Source organism: Myotis brandtii, unplaced genomic scaffold (assembly GCF_000412655.1).
Source record: "Myotis brandtii unplaced genomic scaffold, ASM41265v1 scaffold123, whole genome shotgun sequence".
Lineage (NCBI taxonomy): Eukaryota > Metazoa > Chordata > Mammalia > Chiroptera > Vespertilionidae > Myotis > Myotis brandtii.
In genome coordinates, this window is record NW_005354291.1 from 14,942,197 (window position 1) to 14,960,617 (window position 18,421).

At 33.4% G+C, this 18,421-nt stretch overlaps 1 protein-coding gene across 2 annotated transcripts in view; it reads right to left on the reverse strand.

Moving 5' to 3' along the window:
• REPS1 (RALBP1 associated Eps domain containing 1) overlaps positions 1-18,421 on the reverse strand; it is a 44,328-nt gene that overhangs the window by 15,065 nt on the left and 10,842 nt on the right. For both annotated transcript variants that reach the window (XM_005859064.2, XM_014533873.1), the window contains exons 8-10: positions 11,151-11,272; positions 7,686-7,766; positions 1,140-1,227 (exon numbers count right to left, since the gene is read on the reverse strand). In XM_005859064.2, the coding sequence (XP_005859126.1) occupies positions 1,140-1,227; positions 7,686-7,766; positions 11,151-11,272 (291 nt within the window). The remainder of the gene's footprint in view (positions 1-1,139; positions 1,228-7,685; positions 7,767-11,150; positions 11,273-18,421) is intronic.

The following is an 18,421-nucleotide window of genomic DNA, read 5'->3' on the forward strand; positions in this document are numbered from 1 at the left end:
ATCCATGGAAAATAATACAAAATAATATTTTTAATAAAAACAAATATAGCCCAGATCGGTTTGGCTCAGTGGATAGAGCGTCGGCCTGGGGACTGAAGGGTCCCGGGTTCGATTCCAGTCAGGGGCATGTACCTTGGTTGTGGGCACATCCCCAGTGGGGGGTGTGTAGGAGGTAGCTGATCAATGTTTCTCTCTCATTGATGTTTCTAACTCTCTGTCCCTCTCCCTTCCTCTCTGTAAAAAATCAATAAAATATATATTTTCCAAAAAAAATTAAAAAAACAAACAAAAAAAACAAATATAAATCTATTTATATAGAATTTTGTTTTCTGCCATATAGAAGATATTTTACAATAAAAAGTCAATTTGCATGTTCATATTTTGTTAATTTTATCCCTTTAGATAAGTAATTATTTAAACAAAACAACACACAAATGGTTATAAATAAGTAATTTATGATGTTGACTAATATAGGAAATAAATTTATCTTTGAGAAACCCTAATTATAAAACATTTAATCTAAAATGAGGAGAAAATTGCCCTGACTGGGTGGCTCAGTTGGTTGGAGTGTCCTCCCGTACACCAAAAGGTTGTGGATTTGATTCCTGGTCAGGACACATAGCCAAGTTGTGGGTTCAATCCCCAGTTGAAGCTCATATGAGAAGCAACTGATTGATGTTTCTCTCTCTCTCAAAAAATAAAAAAAATCAATAAATATACTCTTGGGTGAGGATAAAAAAAACTAAAATGAGAAGAAAATTCAAGAATTTAAGCAAAAGAATTTCAAAGCCAAAACTCACTTTAACATATGCTTCTTCAGTTACAATTTTAACATACTTTAAATGTAAATTCACAAAAATGATCATAAAAACACAGTATCAGAAAATTCATATTTTCAATGTCCTTATTTAAGTTTTAAAATTTAAATTCAATAATTTCCTTTTAAAAACTGTAAAATAAGTTAAAATACACATAAGCACACACATATATGTATAACTGTAGAAAGTACTATGTTAAAAATAAGCAATTATGAAAGAAATCTGAAGCCTGATAGAATAATTACTTCTGCATTTATGTAGTTGAAGCTAACCTAAAATCCTACCTGCTAACCTAATACAGACCAGCCACAGATTGCTTACCACTGCCAGTTCTTTTAAGTTCCATTTCCTGCATGTGGATTTTGCTTGGAGTCATACGAATGGGAACTGGATGAACAATAGCAGTATCCTAGGAACAAATGAGAGGAAATACAGAATTTGTATTAAAAATGCCAAATTGACACCAAGAAATAATAAAAATTAACAATATTTTAAAAACTGGTGGATAGACTCTCTCATTCACACTAAAGCAAACATGAAAATGAATTTTTAAATTAAAATTATAGAATTATACGTAAAAAAATCAAGTACATGCCTAATAATCTGATTTTTTTATTAAAAATACATTTTAACTTTTGAGTGATTAAAGATTTGAATAAAAACAATAACCTTATAAAAATACAGTTTAAGATAGTATTCAAAGTGTGAAATGATCTGATGAAATCATACAAATTTGAACCTCTCAGGTTAAAGTGAAACAAACTACTTCATTAGAATCCAAATTAAGTAGTAGACCAAACTCATTTTCAGGAAACTGCTCAAGAAAATTTCAAACTTTTTCATCTATAAAACAGAGTTAAAGAGATGCCTGCTATACTGTAACAGTAGGCACAATGCATACTTTCACAGATTATAGAACTTTAAAATTTAGCCTAACATTTCCACCAAGGGATCCAGTTTTTAAGAGGGATAAGACTACTACTCTAAGATTCTAAGATTTTCTTAAGCCATTCAAAATTATAATACATCTGATATTCCTAAACTTCATTAGTGGCAAGTCTAGTTAGAAGGGTAAAGAAACTGATAGAAGAGACTTTTCAGAGTGAGAGAGTAAGGCCAGGAAGAGAAGATGAAGACAGATGATAGCCTCTCTGAAAGGAAAGGAAGAGAAAGGTACACCTGGGTACACAGGTAAGCCTGACGCTGGGAGCTGCCATACCAGTGGAAGAACCAGAATAGGATCAAGCATTTGGCTTAACAGCTACAGACCAGATGAAAAACACTGGGAAGGAGGCTCAGCTCCTTGTATGAGGAGTCAGTTCGCATTTTGTGTGTGCTGCTGCTAAGGACTGAATATTAGATCCTTAAATTTTGAATATCTAGTTGAGTTAAGTTTATAATTTAATGTAAAGGATAATGATCTTTCAGTTTAAATCCAACACTATTTTGGTGACAGTACTAACACCAAGCCTCTGCTAGAGAAAGTTCCAGTATACCATTTCTTATTTGTAGCTCTCCTTGGCTTATTCTTATAATCTCTAAATTCGAACAATTTATAACAAACAAATTCTTTATTGCAATTATACTGATAAATCCTTTCATAGCATTTTCCTGCCTCTACATCAGTGAAATACTGGACAGGGTTCATGTATTATCCAATCGAAATGAACTAACATTTCCCCTACAACTCTACAATTACAGTTATAAAGGTGAACATTACAAGTGGATAGAAGTTTAGATTTCTCACATGATAATGAGTCACTCACAGGAAAATATTTATAACAATACACTTAAAATGTTACGGTTATAAAAACATGGCTTTAGAAATAAATACTATTTTCTTTTTTTGGCAAGATATATAACTTGTCAAAATCTCAAGGTTTTTAACTTTTACTTTTTATTTGTACAAGAAAGATTTTAGATCTGGCTTTACAGGATTATGAACATTAAACAAAAGAAATTGTTAACATGTAAAAATATCTAACCAGTTCCTAAAACCAAGTAAACACTGAAAATATAGACAGTAAGAAAATAAGTGTAAATAAGACACATCAGTTATTCTGATTTCTTTTTTTCATGAGCATCCATGTTTGTGAATTTGCATATTTCCTCTCTGATGAGGTGTTTTGCCTTGGCCTGCCACTCAACAAACACATGTGGCTTTGGGACTGCAGAGGTAAGAATGTCAACAACTGTAGAAACGTTTTATAAGATTTTATTTGAGCCAAAATCATAACAGTTGCTAGGGAGCAAGATCTCCAGTGCTCCAATACTATTTTCTTAACTTACAATTTTAACAGCAGAAATAGCTGCTATGAAAATCAGAATTTAATATAAGGCAAGATTAAAGGAGAAAGAAATGATAGTTTGTGACACAATAAGTTCTTATTACAAACCCCCCAAAACTAGAAAAAAACAAGCAAGGATAATTTATTAGATGCTTTAAACTCGTAGTATTTATCTAACATATATTCTATGTGTATGTTTATAAAATCAAATTTATAAAGCTTATAACAGTTGGAAATATTTAGTCTTTTCATATATTTCCAGTACAATAATGGAAGTACATTAATGACTACAAGAAAAGAAAATCATGAGTGTTCTATTCATTATCCAAATAATTTCCTTAAGTTTCTGTACCAGCAAAGCTTTTTGTATAGCATACTTCAGCCATACACTGACTGGTTGCTAAGAGCCTGCAATAGCTTTAGTCCAGCGGGTCTTAGCTACTTAGCAGGACAAGGTAATTCCTTGAAAACCAGAGACCGTATATCAGAGGCTTCATTTATGACTGCGATGTTACAAATGAGTCAAAGCATGACAGAGGGCTCTGACTTTAAGCATTTGAACATCCCAGATGAAGAACCATGAATGCCTACTAGCCTCTGAGTCCTGAGTTACAAGATGTCAAAGTAACACTTTCTCTGCTCCAAACTAGCATCCCTAAATGTAAAAATAGAGATCACCTATTCAAATCACCCAAAGCCTTTAGGAAACCCATTCGTAATTACTCATGGCACATTTGTGTCATTTATTTGGGTATTTGATTTCATACAATTTAGCATTTTATTGAATATTATATTAATGCTCACATAATCTATATTTTCTACTTGATTTAAATCCCATTATCCTGTCTATCTGAATCCAGCCCTGCCTACTTTGTTTCTTAGTTCAGGTGCTCATCATCTCTCTCTTGATCCCATCAATCCTTCATATTATAGCTCTTCCTTGACCCCATTTTATCATGGTACTTCTTTTTTTAATAAATATAGTTTTATTGATTTCAGAGAGAAAGGGAGAGGGAGAGAGAGATAGAAACATCAATGATGAGACAGAATCATTGATTGGCTGCCTCCTGCACGCCCCCTACTGGGGATTGAGCCCGAAACCCAGGCATGTGCCCTTGACCAGATCGAACCCAGGACCCGTCAGTCCCCAGGCTGATGCTCCATCCACTGAATCAAACCAGCTAGGGCTCATGGTACCTCTTATTAGCCAACAGTGTCAATGAGATTTAGTTCAGATCCTTGGTCTAACATACAAAGATCTTCCCAGTCCCATCATTCCCCCATATACATGTCTAGCCTATACTCTCACCACACTGAATTAATCCTGTTCATTATATTTGCTCTGCTTGGAATGCTCTTGTCCAAATCTGGCAATTCATAGTTCCATTCAAAACTCAGCATAAAAGCTCCTTTATAGGAACCTTTTGGGGTAAGCTGGCCCATGATTCTCTGCCCAGAGTTTTGTTCATAGCCATGGATGGTAATTATCACAATCAGATGAATTACAATCATCAAGCTTATAATGAACTGTGGTGTGGTCTACTTAAGACTGGAATTTTGTTCCTGACATTTTTGTATTCCTAGAAAATATCACAGGCACCTAGAAAGGAGCTCCATCAAACCAGGTGAGTCGGCTGGGCATAATCAGTGATCAAACTCACTTCCCTTGTGTACTCTAAAGTACTCAGAAGCTCTATAGCACTCAAGATCAGGGATATCATGGAGAAGACTAGTGCACGAAACTTCCCATCAGCCTAGAATTTCCTTGCAGAAGCAGATTCTACCTGAGTCTATTAACTGATAAGAAGTTCAACAAAAGTAATCAAGTTTCTGGAAATGAAATGTCAGAAACTCAATTTCATCATTATTCCAGGAGCCTAATCATTAACCATTGCAGTTTGCATGTGAGGTCAGTGCACTGTCTAAGCGCTATAGAGCAGTTTGGAGCTCTTCATGGACTTTCACTTTATTGAGCAAATGGATAATTATTAAATTTTAGCTTTTAAAAAATATTACATTAAATATTTCCAACACTATTATGTATGTTAAATTCACATTAGAACTGTGGTGTGTTTTTTTCTTCTAAATGATTCTGTTCTAATCTGAATGGACCTTATTTACTTACAATCTTTTACATAAACCTTGCAAAGGACTATTTGGGATTGTAGCTACTATCAGTGTATGTATAGGAAATATGTCAGTAAGTATTAAATGAGGGTTAAGAAATTCAGATCTTCAGTGAGAACAGTATATTCTCCTAATTCAAAATTTAAAGAGAAATTACTAGTTGGGGAGCAAAGTTTAGATTTGTTTGCCACCATAAAAGAAAAAGGATGTTTCTAGGTACCAGATTATAAATACTTAAGACTGGCAACTCTATCAAATTCAGAAGTCTAAATTGGAGTTTAAAGTATCAATGAATAATTTTTAATTTTTCTAGAGCCTCCAGCCACACTAGAGATAACAAAAGAAAGTACTGAGCCATATTAAACCCTAGAGCAAGAATTCACAAATTTGGATATTATTTCCAATAGGTTACAAGAACATCACTGTTATTAAGCCAAATATTTTCCTGCATTTCTTGTAAGTCATGAGTTAATTTATTTTGCCTCCAAATTCTATGTTTTTATATGTAATGTTCTTTCCTGGCCTGACAAATAATCATAATACTATGAATAATTCTTTTCATGGTTTCTTAAGGGTTACAGACTAGAGAGTTTCTTTATTGCTACAGCAAACCTTTGCTCCCAAAGAAGTACTTTTATGAAGCACCTTAAATAAACTAACTTGACTGTGTAAGTAGAAGATAAGAGCACACAGCCAGTCGGCCTGGTGGTCAAATCCCTCTAGTATTAACTACAACAATCAAGGCTCAACTAGAACAAGACTGCGCACAAAGACCACTAGGGGGTGCACCAAGAAAGCATAAAAAATGCGGAGACAAAAAAACATGACAGAAATGGAGGATATAGAGCTAAAAAACGCAATTTTGAGGGCTTGCAAAAATGTGCTAGAAGCTGCCAATAAACTTGAGGAGAGACTCACGAAAACTAATGAGACCCTCGATGCTATGATAAAGAAACAACTAGAAATTAAGCATACACGGTCTGAAATAAAGAATATTACACCCAATAGCAGACCAGAGGAGCGCAAGAATCAAGCCAAAGATTTGAAATGCGAAGAAGCAAAAAACACCCAACCGGAAAAGCAAAATGAAAAAAGAATCCGAAAATACGAAGCTTTTATGAAGCACCTTAAATAAACTAACTTGACTGTGTAAGTAGAAGATAAGAATAATATGGAAAAATTTTCTTTTAGCTTACAGCACCTGTCACTTCCCAAGAGACCTTAATAATAAGCAGCAAAAATTGTGTTTCCTTTTTATCTCTCCTTCACTTTTCAGAAACTAAAATAAAAAATTAATAAATGCCCTCAAAGTAGCAAGAGAAGCAAAAGGCACAGATGATCTACATATTAACTGACTCTTAAATTATTAATTATAAAACACTTCCATACATTATCTATTTGAAATCAATTTAACATCCTCTGTATTTCAAATAGATATAAAGTCTTTAAAATTATCAAACACACCAAAGATTCATTAAACTGTTGATGTACTATTATCTTTAAATACCACTTCTCCCAATTCCACATTAAATAACAAGACCATTTTTACATTTAATTCATGAATGCTGGCTGTCTTTGATCAAACATCTAAAAGGAATGCCTTCTCCATATCTTTCCACTGAGCTCATTTTCTAATCCTACCTTTACACTCTTCTTCCCTTCCTACTTATTTCCTCTTTTCTTTTTGAAAAGTGGTTATTAGCATGTCCTTCTTTTTAAAAGAAAAAAGAAAAAGCAGGAGTGAACAGTGAGAAGAATGATTAGCAACTAAGGTTTTGAAATGTTCAAATAACTTGAGGGACAGGTGGGTCATATATTAAATTAAATCTAAGGGAATATAATTTATTTTTGAAATCATGATGTGAACTTTGTAGCATTTTTCAAAGCAACACAGTAAACCACAGGAAGACAAGACAGGCCCCTTTGCACAATGGGAATCTTTGACTAACAACTCTGTTGTTTTGCTGAACTTGATTCTCTTGTAACAGAACTCAACATACTATTTAAGTCAAAGCCATACCATCTGGACTATTAAAATAAAAGATGACATTGCATATTTACATATGTAGTACATATTACATGATATGTAAGCATACAAATAAAACAGTATTTACTAAGTGTAACTACACTAAAATAAATAGTATGTTTAATAGAACATACACTCAATTAGCAAATGAAAACAAGTCAACTAAATCAATTGTCACAAAATGCTTCTTTAGACACATGTACTAGATTTTTAAAACATACAGTTTCACCAAAATAACTAGAAAATACAAACAATGGTTAAAAAAAAATGTTCTTTCCACCATTAGGCACACAAAAATTGAAAAGCTTGCTACCATTTCCCTCTAAGCACTCCACTGAATCATGCATATCTGCTAAAAACCATAATGAATGGAAATTTGGGTTAATAAAATTAATTTCAAACAAGCAAGCTAAGTGATTGACTTACAGGATCAGCTGGTGCAATGTTAGAATCAAATTGGGTCAGAGTTTGTGAGCTTGAAGAGCGTTCACTAAATGTCTCCCACTGCTGAACAGACAGAGGAGAGACAAGTCAGCATGATGAGAAAGATGGAGTAAAAAGATCACTGGAGAAGATTTAGCAAAGTCATTCAGAGGTTGCACTGCAAGTTGTGTTTCATAGGCCTGACAAAATTCCGTAATTTCTATTTTTGCATAAACATTTTATACTCATCTATGCTGGGTCATCTTGTAATGTAAGGTGAGCACCTTCACAATCAAATGTATAGTAACAATTTATTGCAATCTCTATGAAGAGATTCAAAGACTTACAGAGTTCAACCTCAAAAGAGACATAGGAACAAATAGAGTCTAAGTGGTATAAATAACAACAAGGTAAAAATGTAAAGGGGTTTGTCTTGACTAAAGAAAGAATAACTTCAAATCCTTTAAAATTTAAATGCTAATGCATTGATTTGGTGATGTTAGTGAATCTTGACTACCAAACTTTTGGTCAAAACAAAGCAAGTCAGTGTGACTTGCCAGTGCCACCCCTGAAAGATGATTTTGTTATGTACGTGCACATATTTTGTACATATGTATACTTAATAAAATATAATTGTGATAAAGTGCCAAGAATTCTGGAATTATAATATATGTTTGAGCTTTTGTCAATCTGTAGCAAGTCAACCCCTGAAATCAGCACTATGAACAGGACCATGCCAGATCGAAAGACAGAGCTGCCAATCAGGCACCGCCCCCCCACTCCCCCCATGCTAGAAAAATCAGAGTGCGGCCATAATGAGAGCAAATCAAGCATCTGGGTATGTGTTCTATATAGAGGATGTATTTTGATATGAAATACTACTCTCCTAAAAGAGGCACACAAATATCATACCTCTTAAAATTGGTGGAGTGATAGGCCAATAATAATTATAGCAAATTCCATTTGTTTTAAAGATCTTGGTAATAAAATAGTATAGAATTTTTATATCAAAACTGCATTAAAATTTGATTCTTGAGAATTTTACTCTGAAGAGGGAAAAACATCTACACATATACAATATATACAAACGAATGTTTACACACAGACAAACCTATCCCATTAACCAAAATCCTCTTTTTGTAATTCAGCATGGAAAAGTATACATTTTTATGCTTCAAAGTTCGACTTATTTAAAATAGTGATATTCCATTTGAGAAGACTTGTAGAAATAAAATATTAGCAAATTAATACATTGATGAAAATTATCTACAAAAATGGCTAATACAATCATTCAACAACTCTGCCTACAAATTTTAAAATCATGAAAATTAAGACATATTGATGTATTCAAAGTGATTCTTGAATAACAAAACCTCATTCTTATCATGGGACATCACTTCAAAAAAGTGATTTACCATTATTTGTTGTTATTGTTTCTTTAATAATTATTGTTGCATGTGCACAGAGGAATTTTTAAAACCCTAATGATCTAAACTTTTAGATGTAGATTTTTGCCAAAAAGAAGGCATTTATTTACCTATTTGGTTGTATGAAGTTTTACTTGGTTTCACAAGACTGTATGCAAGCTACCTAGAGAGCAGAGAGACACTTTTATCTTCATAACTTTAGTATAATGGTTAGGAGCACAGCTCTGGATCCAGACTACTGGAATCTTAGTCATACTGTACAACCTTAGGCAAGTTATTTAACCTCTCTGTAATTCAGTTTCACCATCTGTAAGGTGAGATTAATAATACTATAAGATTGTTATGAGGAAGTAGATATGTAAAAAGCTTTTGAACAGAACTGGCACATCCCAAGTGCTCAACACATATTAAGGCTTATTATTAGTGCTGTTGTTATTAGTAGTATTATTCCTTGCAATGTCTCATCCATTTTTAGATGCCGAATAATTATCTGTTGAAAGGATCATTAGTGCTTTGTGGTAGAGATTTATTAAAATGTCTTAAAATCAATGTTAGTTTTATTAGCATTTTGATTTTCCACAGAGTTAAAAGAAAAATAACACGACATTCATAGCCGAATTATTACTGAAACTTGCTCCGACTATCTAAAAAGAAAAAGTGCAACTGCTCAAATCAGAATATGGAAGGGACTTCTATTCCTGGTCTTTAATGATCACACACAATTTTATTTAGAATGAATATGGGCTTTAGAATTGAGATGCTTTAGAAAGAGCTGCTTTTATTTATGAGCTGGTATCAATGGAAAAACTACTCTTAATCTGATATTACTTTTTAAAAATGAGCAAGTGGTTTCAAGAGTAATGACCCCACTCTTTATAAAGCCTCTTTACTAGTGAATTATTTCAAGGCTTAATTCCTCCCTCTAGAAAAACTTATATATATGACTTTACATCCAACAGTATGACGAGTGCTATGTGTTAGGTACAGTATCTGTGATTATGTCATAAAGCAGCAGCAAGTACTTTAAACCTGCCAGTTACTTCTGTTTTTCAACTCTCCAAAATGAATGAATGTCTCTTTAATTCAGTACTTTATTACTGGCTTTAAAAGATATGAAAAGTCCAGAAGTTTAGAATTTTTTCCTGAAAGTCAACAAACTTTTAAATTTTTAAGCACTACCTAAAAGTGATATATATATATACATATATATATATATAAATAAATAAAATTTAAGGCAAAAAAAGTTACTTGTTCACAAAGAAAACTGCTCTAACAGGCTAGAACAGCTATTTTTTAGCTGAAGTTCTACAGAGCACTAAGGTTTAACACAAGGGCCTCCGGCCTACTTCTCTGATTCTAATCAGAGTGGCCCCACTTTTATAGTTTTATATAATGGAGTTCCCAAGTAATGAGGAGGAGAGGGAGTGCATTTGTCTCAAATTCTGTTTTGCATGTTATCCTTGGTCTTATATATAATATCATTTAACCACTGCATTTATTAGGGTTTAATTCCATATTGTATTAAATAAAACTAAATTATTATCAATAGCCTGGGTTGAAGAAAATACTTTTTTCATGTGGAAGGCAGGATTAGTGACTTCTCATATCACTTCCAATACTAAGATTCCAAAAATTATTATCACATACAGGAATGAGAAGCAGTGTGACATGGTGGGTGTGGTAATTGACTACAGGTCAAAGGACTTGTGTTCAAATCTAAGCTCTTGTTCTTCAGTGGTTATGAGTTATCTTGGCCAAGACATTCACCCTTTTGACTATAACCTGCATGTTCCTGCCCCATCTAACTCACAGGGTTTTAGCAGGAATGAGTGGTGAAAACCAAATGACAGTATATATATATATGAAAAAGTACTTTGAAAACCTCAGAGTCACATAATTACAAACACTTATCATAGCCCTACTTTATATGCTCTCTTAGCTATGCATACCTGCTGAAAGAGCTCTATGCTGAAATTACTGTTTGGAATGTCTTACCTTAACAAAGTTAATGTTAATGAAAGGAAAGGGAAGCTTTGCTAACCTCACTGCTCTGATTCATCTCTGGCCAAGTCTGGTTTAGTGACGGCATTGATGGTGACTTGCTTGGAGGTGCTTCTGCAGGCGAGCCTGAATAACCTACCTCACCTGTCTGATCCCCAACATCTGCAATTGAAAAACAGAAATTCTCCATAAATAATATATTTTAGTTTAGGAATATTACTTATAAAAAAACCCCTGAAGATTTGACAAGTAGTAATTGATAATCTGAATTTCCTTTCCTCATGTTCCTAAAATAAACATTTTTATATTAAATGTCAACTGTAATTGAAAAATAAATAAACATTTTAACAGTCAGACAATTAGGCAGTACTTATTCCTGCTACTTATTGTCTACCCAAAATCAAAGCTTTCCATGAAAATAAATTCTAGTTAGGAATAGAAAAAAGAGTGTTAGGCATAATAATACATCTAGCACAGACGTTTTTAATAATTTTCTGATAATAGGGCTGAATTTGTAGCAGATCCCAAAGTGTATTTTATGGAATATTAATGTGAGGTACTTTAAAAAAATTAGGTTCAATAAATTTTTTCTATTCAAATTTGGGAATACTGTAACTCCCTGTTGGAGCAACTCCATGAACATTTGTATATGAAAGACTTGTAATGTCTCAGAGCAAATTAACTATTTAAATCCTTTTCCCCAAACACAAACCTTTTTTATCAAATAAAATCCCTCAATATTCTCTTGGAATATACTTTGGGAAATGCTAATTTACACTAAGTCACTCACATTTTCTCTACAAGTCTCCTGTGTTACCAAAAAGCAGCATATATTTGCAGGGCAGAGAGTAAAAGGAGAGGAAGAGTCCCAGGCATGAGTGAAAAGCAGTCAATGAGCCCACACCAAAGAAAGTTTTATCATTAAGCCACTGGCACTTAACCTTCACTGAGAAAGCTACAAATCGATGACACCATTGCAAAGTAGTTTTTAAAGTATTATGTGGTAGCACATTCTGCTTGTGAGTAGTTAAGCCCTAATTTAAAATATCACTTGAATTTCAATTTGAGAACAGAAGGAATTTCAATGGTAACTTAATTCTCATTCCAATCTTCCCAAGTTTTACATATCTTTGAATATAATCCCAGTCTAAAAATGAAATAATTGCCAAATTAATGGGGAGTACCTAATCTATTTAGAACCTGTATCAAAACATTGTTCTAGCATCTGTCACTATCTCACTGCTTGACCATGGGGCAAGCTGAATAAAATAGCACCTGAGTTTCCCATCAGAAAGAAAGACATTTGCCATTAAATGTTAGCACTGTAGTTCAAATTCCTAAATAAACAGTCATACAATAACTTAGCAATGTATAGGTTTTAACCTTTCAATCTATTCAAAAGTAAATCCTTCACATTTTAGTGCCTAACACAGAACCTAATACATACTATGTACACAAATCTTTATTGAACGAGTTGCTTTTTGTGTTCTTCTTCATTAAATTCATTCTCCTTTGCTGTTATTTTCCCAGAACCAAAGCTAACTACCAGTATTTTGAAAAAGTACTCAATTTCTCTTTGCCCTTTGTTACATGACTACTATCTCAAAATACTTCCCCTTTTTTTGTAGTCATATCAAGTTCTAATTTGCAGTCCAGCAGCAGATTTTGATAAATTTTTGTTTTGTAAGATTGGAAATTGTTGCTATTTCTTTCTTAATTCTATCCCTTTCTTGATAAAAATGTTGCAGTATAGAAACAGTAAGAGGCAGAAAGGCTTCCAATAATGTTCTATGAAGACCTCTTAAATCAAAGCTCTTAGAGAAAAAAATAATGAAATAATATTTATAATGACTAGTAGCAGCAAATTCCTCATGGGAATAGCTTGTGGTTTTAGTATGAACAAAAATTATGGATTTTTTTCCTATGATAACAAAGAGAAAGAAAGTTAAGGAAAGGATATAATGGCTATAAATCTGAATTTAATGAAACTGAAACTCTGTTAGGAGGATGGTGAATGGAGAAGTGTCTTAAGAGATCCAGCAAAGCAGTTGTTGAAGAAAAATAAATAGAATTCAAACAGTATTAACTATAAGGTGACTAATTTTCAAAAGAACCTATCTACAGTCAGACTATATTACTTTAGTTTCACATATCATCTTAGGGTAAGCTGGGGCCCTGGCCTGGCTTTCTCATGTCAGTTTTCTACTAGCAAATTTAGGTACATACGGTACCCTACCCCCACATCAGGGCAGTTATAATTTGGGATAGATTCTGGGAACCTCTGTGATTCACTGGTACAAAGTTGTAGTGGATGTAGCCTCTTGAAGTATACTATTCACTCAAATAATTATACTTCGTAAGTATTCCAACAGAGTCATTTTCCTAGAGTAGCAGTTCTCACACTGTGGATCATGGACTCCAGGGAATCCCCATGACTCTTTTAGGGCATCTGAAAAGTCAAAAAGATTTTGTAATCATCATATTATTATTTTTTCTCCTGTGCTGGCATTTGAACTGATGATGCAAAAGCAATGGTGGGTAAAACTGCTGGCTTATCAACAAGAAACAAGGCAGTGGCACCAAAATAATACAGGGGTGGGCAAAATAGGTTTACAGTTGTGAGGACACGAAACATAGAGTTTATCCTTGTATTTTTATTTATTAATTATTGTATTTTTTCCCATAGCAACAATTGTAAACCAACTTTTGCCCCATCCTGTACTAGTCATTGTATTCTTCACCCCCACATATTCCAGTTTAAATAAATAGGCATCGCAATGTCACTGAAGAACGTTCACAATTAAGAGGTAAAAATTATTTTATTAAATCTCAGCCCTGAATACACATCTTTTTAATAGTCTTTGTAGGAAAAAGGGGAAATATATGTTTGCAATTTTATATAATGGAGTCCCAAAGTAATGGGGAGGTGCAATATATATTGCACTTTTGCTCTTTATCAGAGCACAGTGATGATCATCTCCAGGAAGTGGTCTTGAGTGATTTGGCTGTGAGCTGAACAGGCCACTTTTTTCATGGAACGTGATTTTTCTTTAAAGAACAGCTGACAAACGAATTATTCAGACTTTTACGCATTTTCTCAAAAATGAGTTAAGTGAGCCTGTCACTTCAGGAAAACAACGGTCTTCAGTATTGTTACTAATGACAAACTTTGCGCTTTCAAGAGAAAATTAGAATTTTGGAAAAATGTGTATCCATATCTGTATAACTCAATGAACCAATATTTTACAAATAATCAATTATGTTATAAAATCATGTATGGGCAAAAGATTAATCCAAAGTATATTCAAAGTGCAAAACAGATCTATGGAATTTAACATAACAGTACAAATAATTCATTAATATGGTTTCAGCTTTCACATTGCAATTAACCTTTAAGAAATTACCATTTGTTGACATTTGGTGTGGTAGCAAAGAATATCCATAATTATCTAAAAACAGTCCTTCCTTTCACTATGCCAGACAAAATTTTCTTCATGTACTTGGGATTGGCAACGTTTTTCTACCAAGGGCCAGATAGTACATATGTTAGGCTTTGCAGGCTATATGGTCTCTGGTGCAACTATTCAATTTTGCTGTTGCAATGCAAAAGCAGCCATGATAATTAGTAAAGAAATGAGCTTGGCTTTATTTTAATAATAGACAAAGAAATTTGAGTTTCATATAATTTTACAAATTTGAATTTCATGTGTCATGAAATATTCTCTTTATTCTCCAACGATTAAAAAGAAAAAGGAATAACCACCACTTTTTTGCTGTGGGCTATAGAAAAACAGTCAGCTGACCGGATTTGGCACTCAGTGCTTAGTCTGCAGACACCTGATACCTCAAACAAAATAATACCTAACCGCCTGAACGCAGAAGCAAATATGAAAATCCAGCTGTCTTCTACTAAAATAGATATTAAAGAGATTTACAAAATGTAAAAACAATGCTACCCTTTTCATAATTTTTTATTTTATTTTGGGGAATATAGCTATTTTCCTAAAATATGTATGCTAATATTTAGGGAGCTTATAATTGTAATTTTTAAAAAGCTGTAAAAATTTTTTAAATTTATCATTTTTAATTTCTAATAGGGCAACTATTGATAGATCTAAGTCACATAAACAGAAGTTCTTTAGGGTTCACAATAATCTTTAAGAATGTAAAGGGGTTCTAAGACTAAAATATTTTTAAAAAAATTTAGTCTGTCTTTGAAAACCCCAAAATTATTTCTGGATGAATTAGCAGAATTACACATTGTTTCTTTCCTATTTCATATATAGAACAACAAATGGCAGTAGAAATAGAGCAAATTACCTATGTTCTAGAAACTAACAGTCATGAGCATTAAGTCTGTAAATAAGCTATATCTCCTTCTACCAACCTGGCTCCCTATGAATACTCCAACAAAGAGCTTCAGGCCCACCCACAAAAGTTTGTCTGCAGTCCGTATCCTCACGGAGGCAGGGGTGTAGTTTTACTCTTACCTGATGCAGTGTTCCAACCTAGCCTCCTGCTGGAACACTGTGTCAACCCTGCCTCCCTCCTGAGGGTTCTGCTCTGCCCCTGACATCATCAGAGCATCAGGGCTGAAAAAGAAGAGCATGAGCCTAAATTATTTGTTAAAGTCAACCCCAAAAGGGCTTTATGCAAAAAGTATTTCCATGTATAAGAGTGTGCCTGGAAGACACAACACTGTGATCATATTGACTGACATATTGTCAGGCTACATTTAAAAGTTAGCAACGAGTGCAAATTAAATGAGTGCAAACCATATTTTCTGTATTGCACTAGAAAATAAAAATGCTCTCAGTAGTCTCATCCTTCTATCCTCCAAAGACTCTGAAAAGTCTGCAGATTCAATTCAGTGCAGTGTACCTGCCAAACCACCTTTCTCAAAAACCTTCAGTTTTTACCTCGGCTTATCACCTACCCACCCTGGACTTCTGTTATTTTCTTAGTATTATATTCAACACACTAAAAAATTGTTTCAAAAATGACTTGTCAGCTATTATTAATCTTATAGAAATATATACTAGTACATACATTCCCAAAAGTCTTATGGTTTTAAACTTATTTTGTTTTCAAGTAGCAATGCTTGTTGGAAAAATTCTTCAATCATAAAGATTCAAGGTTCCAATTTCATCTAATAGCTTCCTCAAAGCAAAAGTAAACTATAGCTTTTATTTATTTGAAATGGCAATATTATTCTTATGAGAAAAAATATTTAAAAGATACACAGGTTTTGATAAATTTTAAGTCTTCAAGAAAAACTAGAAATGGGACCTTTTTCATTCATTCTTAAAAGACAGGGAAAGAAATTAAAGACAATTTCAGATACACTTTGTTTTGAATATTATATACATCAAAAACTATATTCTATTTCCAAAATTCATTCCATTTCTCTCAACATGCCATAAAATGGAACTTATTCAGTAGGCTGACCTTAAGAATGTCTATAAAGAAGTCTATAGGTTTTAAATTAAAATCAAAGATTAAAAAAAGGAAGTAAAATGTGTCTAACAAAGTTTGAAATGAAACAAAGCAATTACCCAAAATATGAATTAAATTGTACTGACTGCCTTTTTTGGCAGTACTGATCAACATTTTAGAGAAACTACTATTTGATTCAGTTATTCTACTTCAAAGAATATTACCTACAGATATATAGGAGTTTCCCATTACCCAGGACAACTAAAAATGGAAAAAGCCCTTTTAAAGTTAGTCAACTTACAATAAGGACTTTAATTTCATAAAGTGAAAAAGAAATTTGATTGGCATTTTTGTCTTCAAAATGTACACAGAAAATTGTAAAAATGTGCACAGAAAACAAAGAATGAAAGATGTTAAATTTTGTGGGTGCAATTTGGTGGCAAAATAAAGGCATGAATTCCGTAGATAAATTTACTGAGGACCTACATAAATACAGTAAATAAAAATATGTATTGAGCAAAAAGACAAGGCTCCCATTTCCATGGAGTTTTCTTTCCAGCAGAAGACAGATACCCTTTACTTCACTTTTGACTTTTACAACACAATAGTAAAGAAAAAGGCAATTTCTGCAAAAAAAAAAAAAAAAAATTAAAGGTACAATTATTCCCAAGGACTTTTACTAATCCACTGATATTTAAACTATCACCTTTTAAAGCCCCTCGTGTGTCATCTTGTAAAGGTTTGCTCAAGTATTATCTATCCAACCTTGCTTGTCAATGTCTTTGCCAGAAATTCAAGAAGTTCTAATTATTATGGCCAATTTCATTAAATGGTGCATCTTTGCCAATATCTGTAATTGTATTGATTTCTGAGCTATAATACCCAACTATCTTGAGATAAATAATTCTAGTGTTAAAAGTATATTTGTGTGTGTGTGTGAGGGGCTTGAGAAGTAATTCCTTATTTGGAAAGTTAATGATCAATATTAGTGCATATTTTCATTATTTTTTTCCTCTGCAACTAAGGGCACTTGGAGAGTGAATTTTCAAAAACAAAAAATACTGGGTTCTTTATATAAAAATATATGTAGAAGCATGTCCACTGCAGCACTGTTTTAAAGGTAAAGCCAAGAAACGACCTCAAAACCCATCAATAAGAGACTGGTTAAATTAAGGTATCAGGTCTGTAGATGACAAAGTGCAAAGATGTCCAATATTATAAGAAAAAACAATCAAGGATGTACAGTGTGAATGCACTTGTGTTAAAACAGATATCTGCATGTGCTACTTGTGTAAGCTTTTATGTTAAAATTTTCTGGATGAATACAGAAAAACTCTTAACAGCGATTAACTCACATCAGTCTAGTTTCAACTATAAATCTGCATAGTAAACGTCATTAAAAATTTCTGGCTTTTAAAAACATTCATTTTAGAAGTACTTTTAGGATTTTGAGGATCTACATCAATAATATTAACAATAATGAAAATTTGCTCAAATTTACTGTACAAAGCAGTGGTTATGAAAGAGGAGACAGAATGGGGAGCACATTCCTTTCCCTCTTTGAGCGTTGAGTCAGATATTGAGTTGTTGACGTGAGCATTGTGCGTGAAAACAGAAAACAGTTTAAAAAAAAGTAGTTCAGCCATTTAGTCATTTAAAAAACATCTACTTATGTACTCAATTTGCATCCTCTAGGTCAGTGGTCGGCAAACTGCGGCTCACGAGCCACATGCGGCTCTTTGGCCCCTTGAGTGTGGCTCTTCCACAAAATATCGACTTCTGCGCATGGGCCACGAAGTTTTAATCGCACTGTACGTGCGTGCCCACACGTGGTATTTTGTGGAAGAGCCACACTCAAGGGGCCAAAGAGCCGCA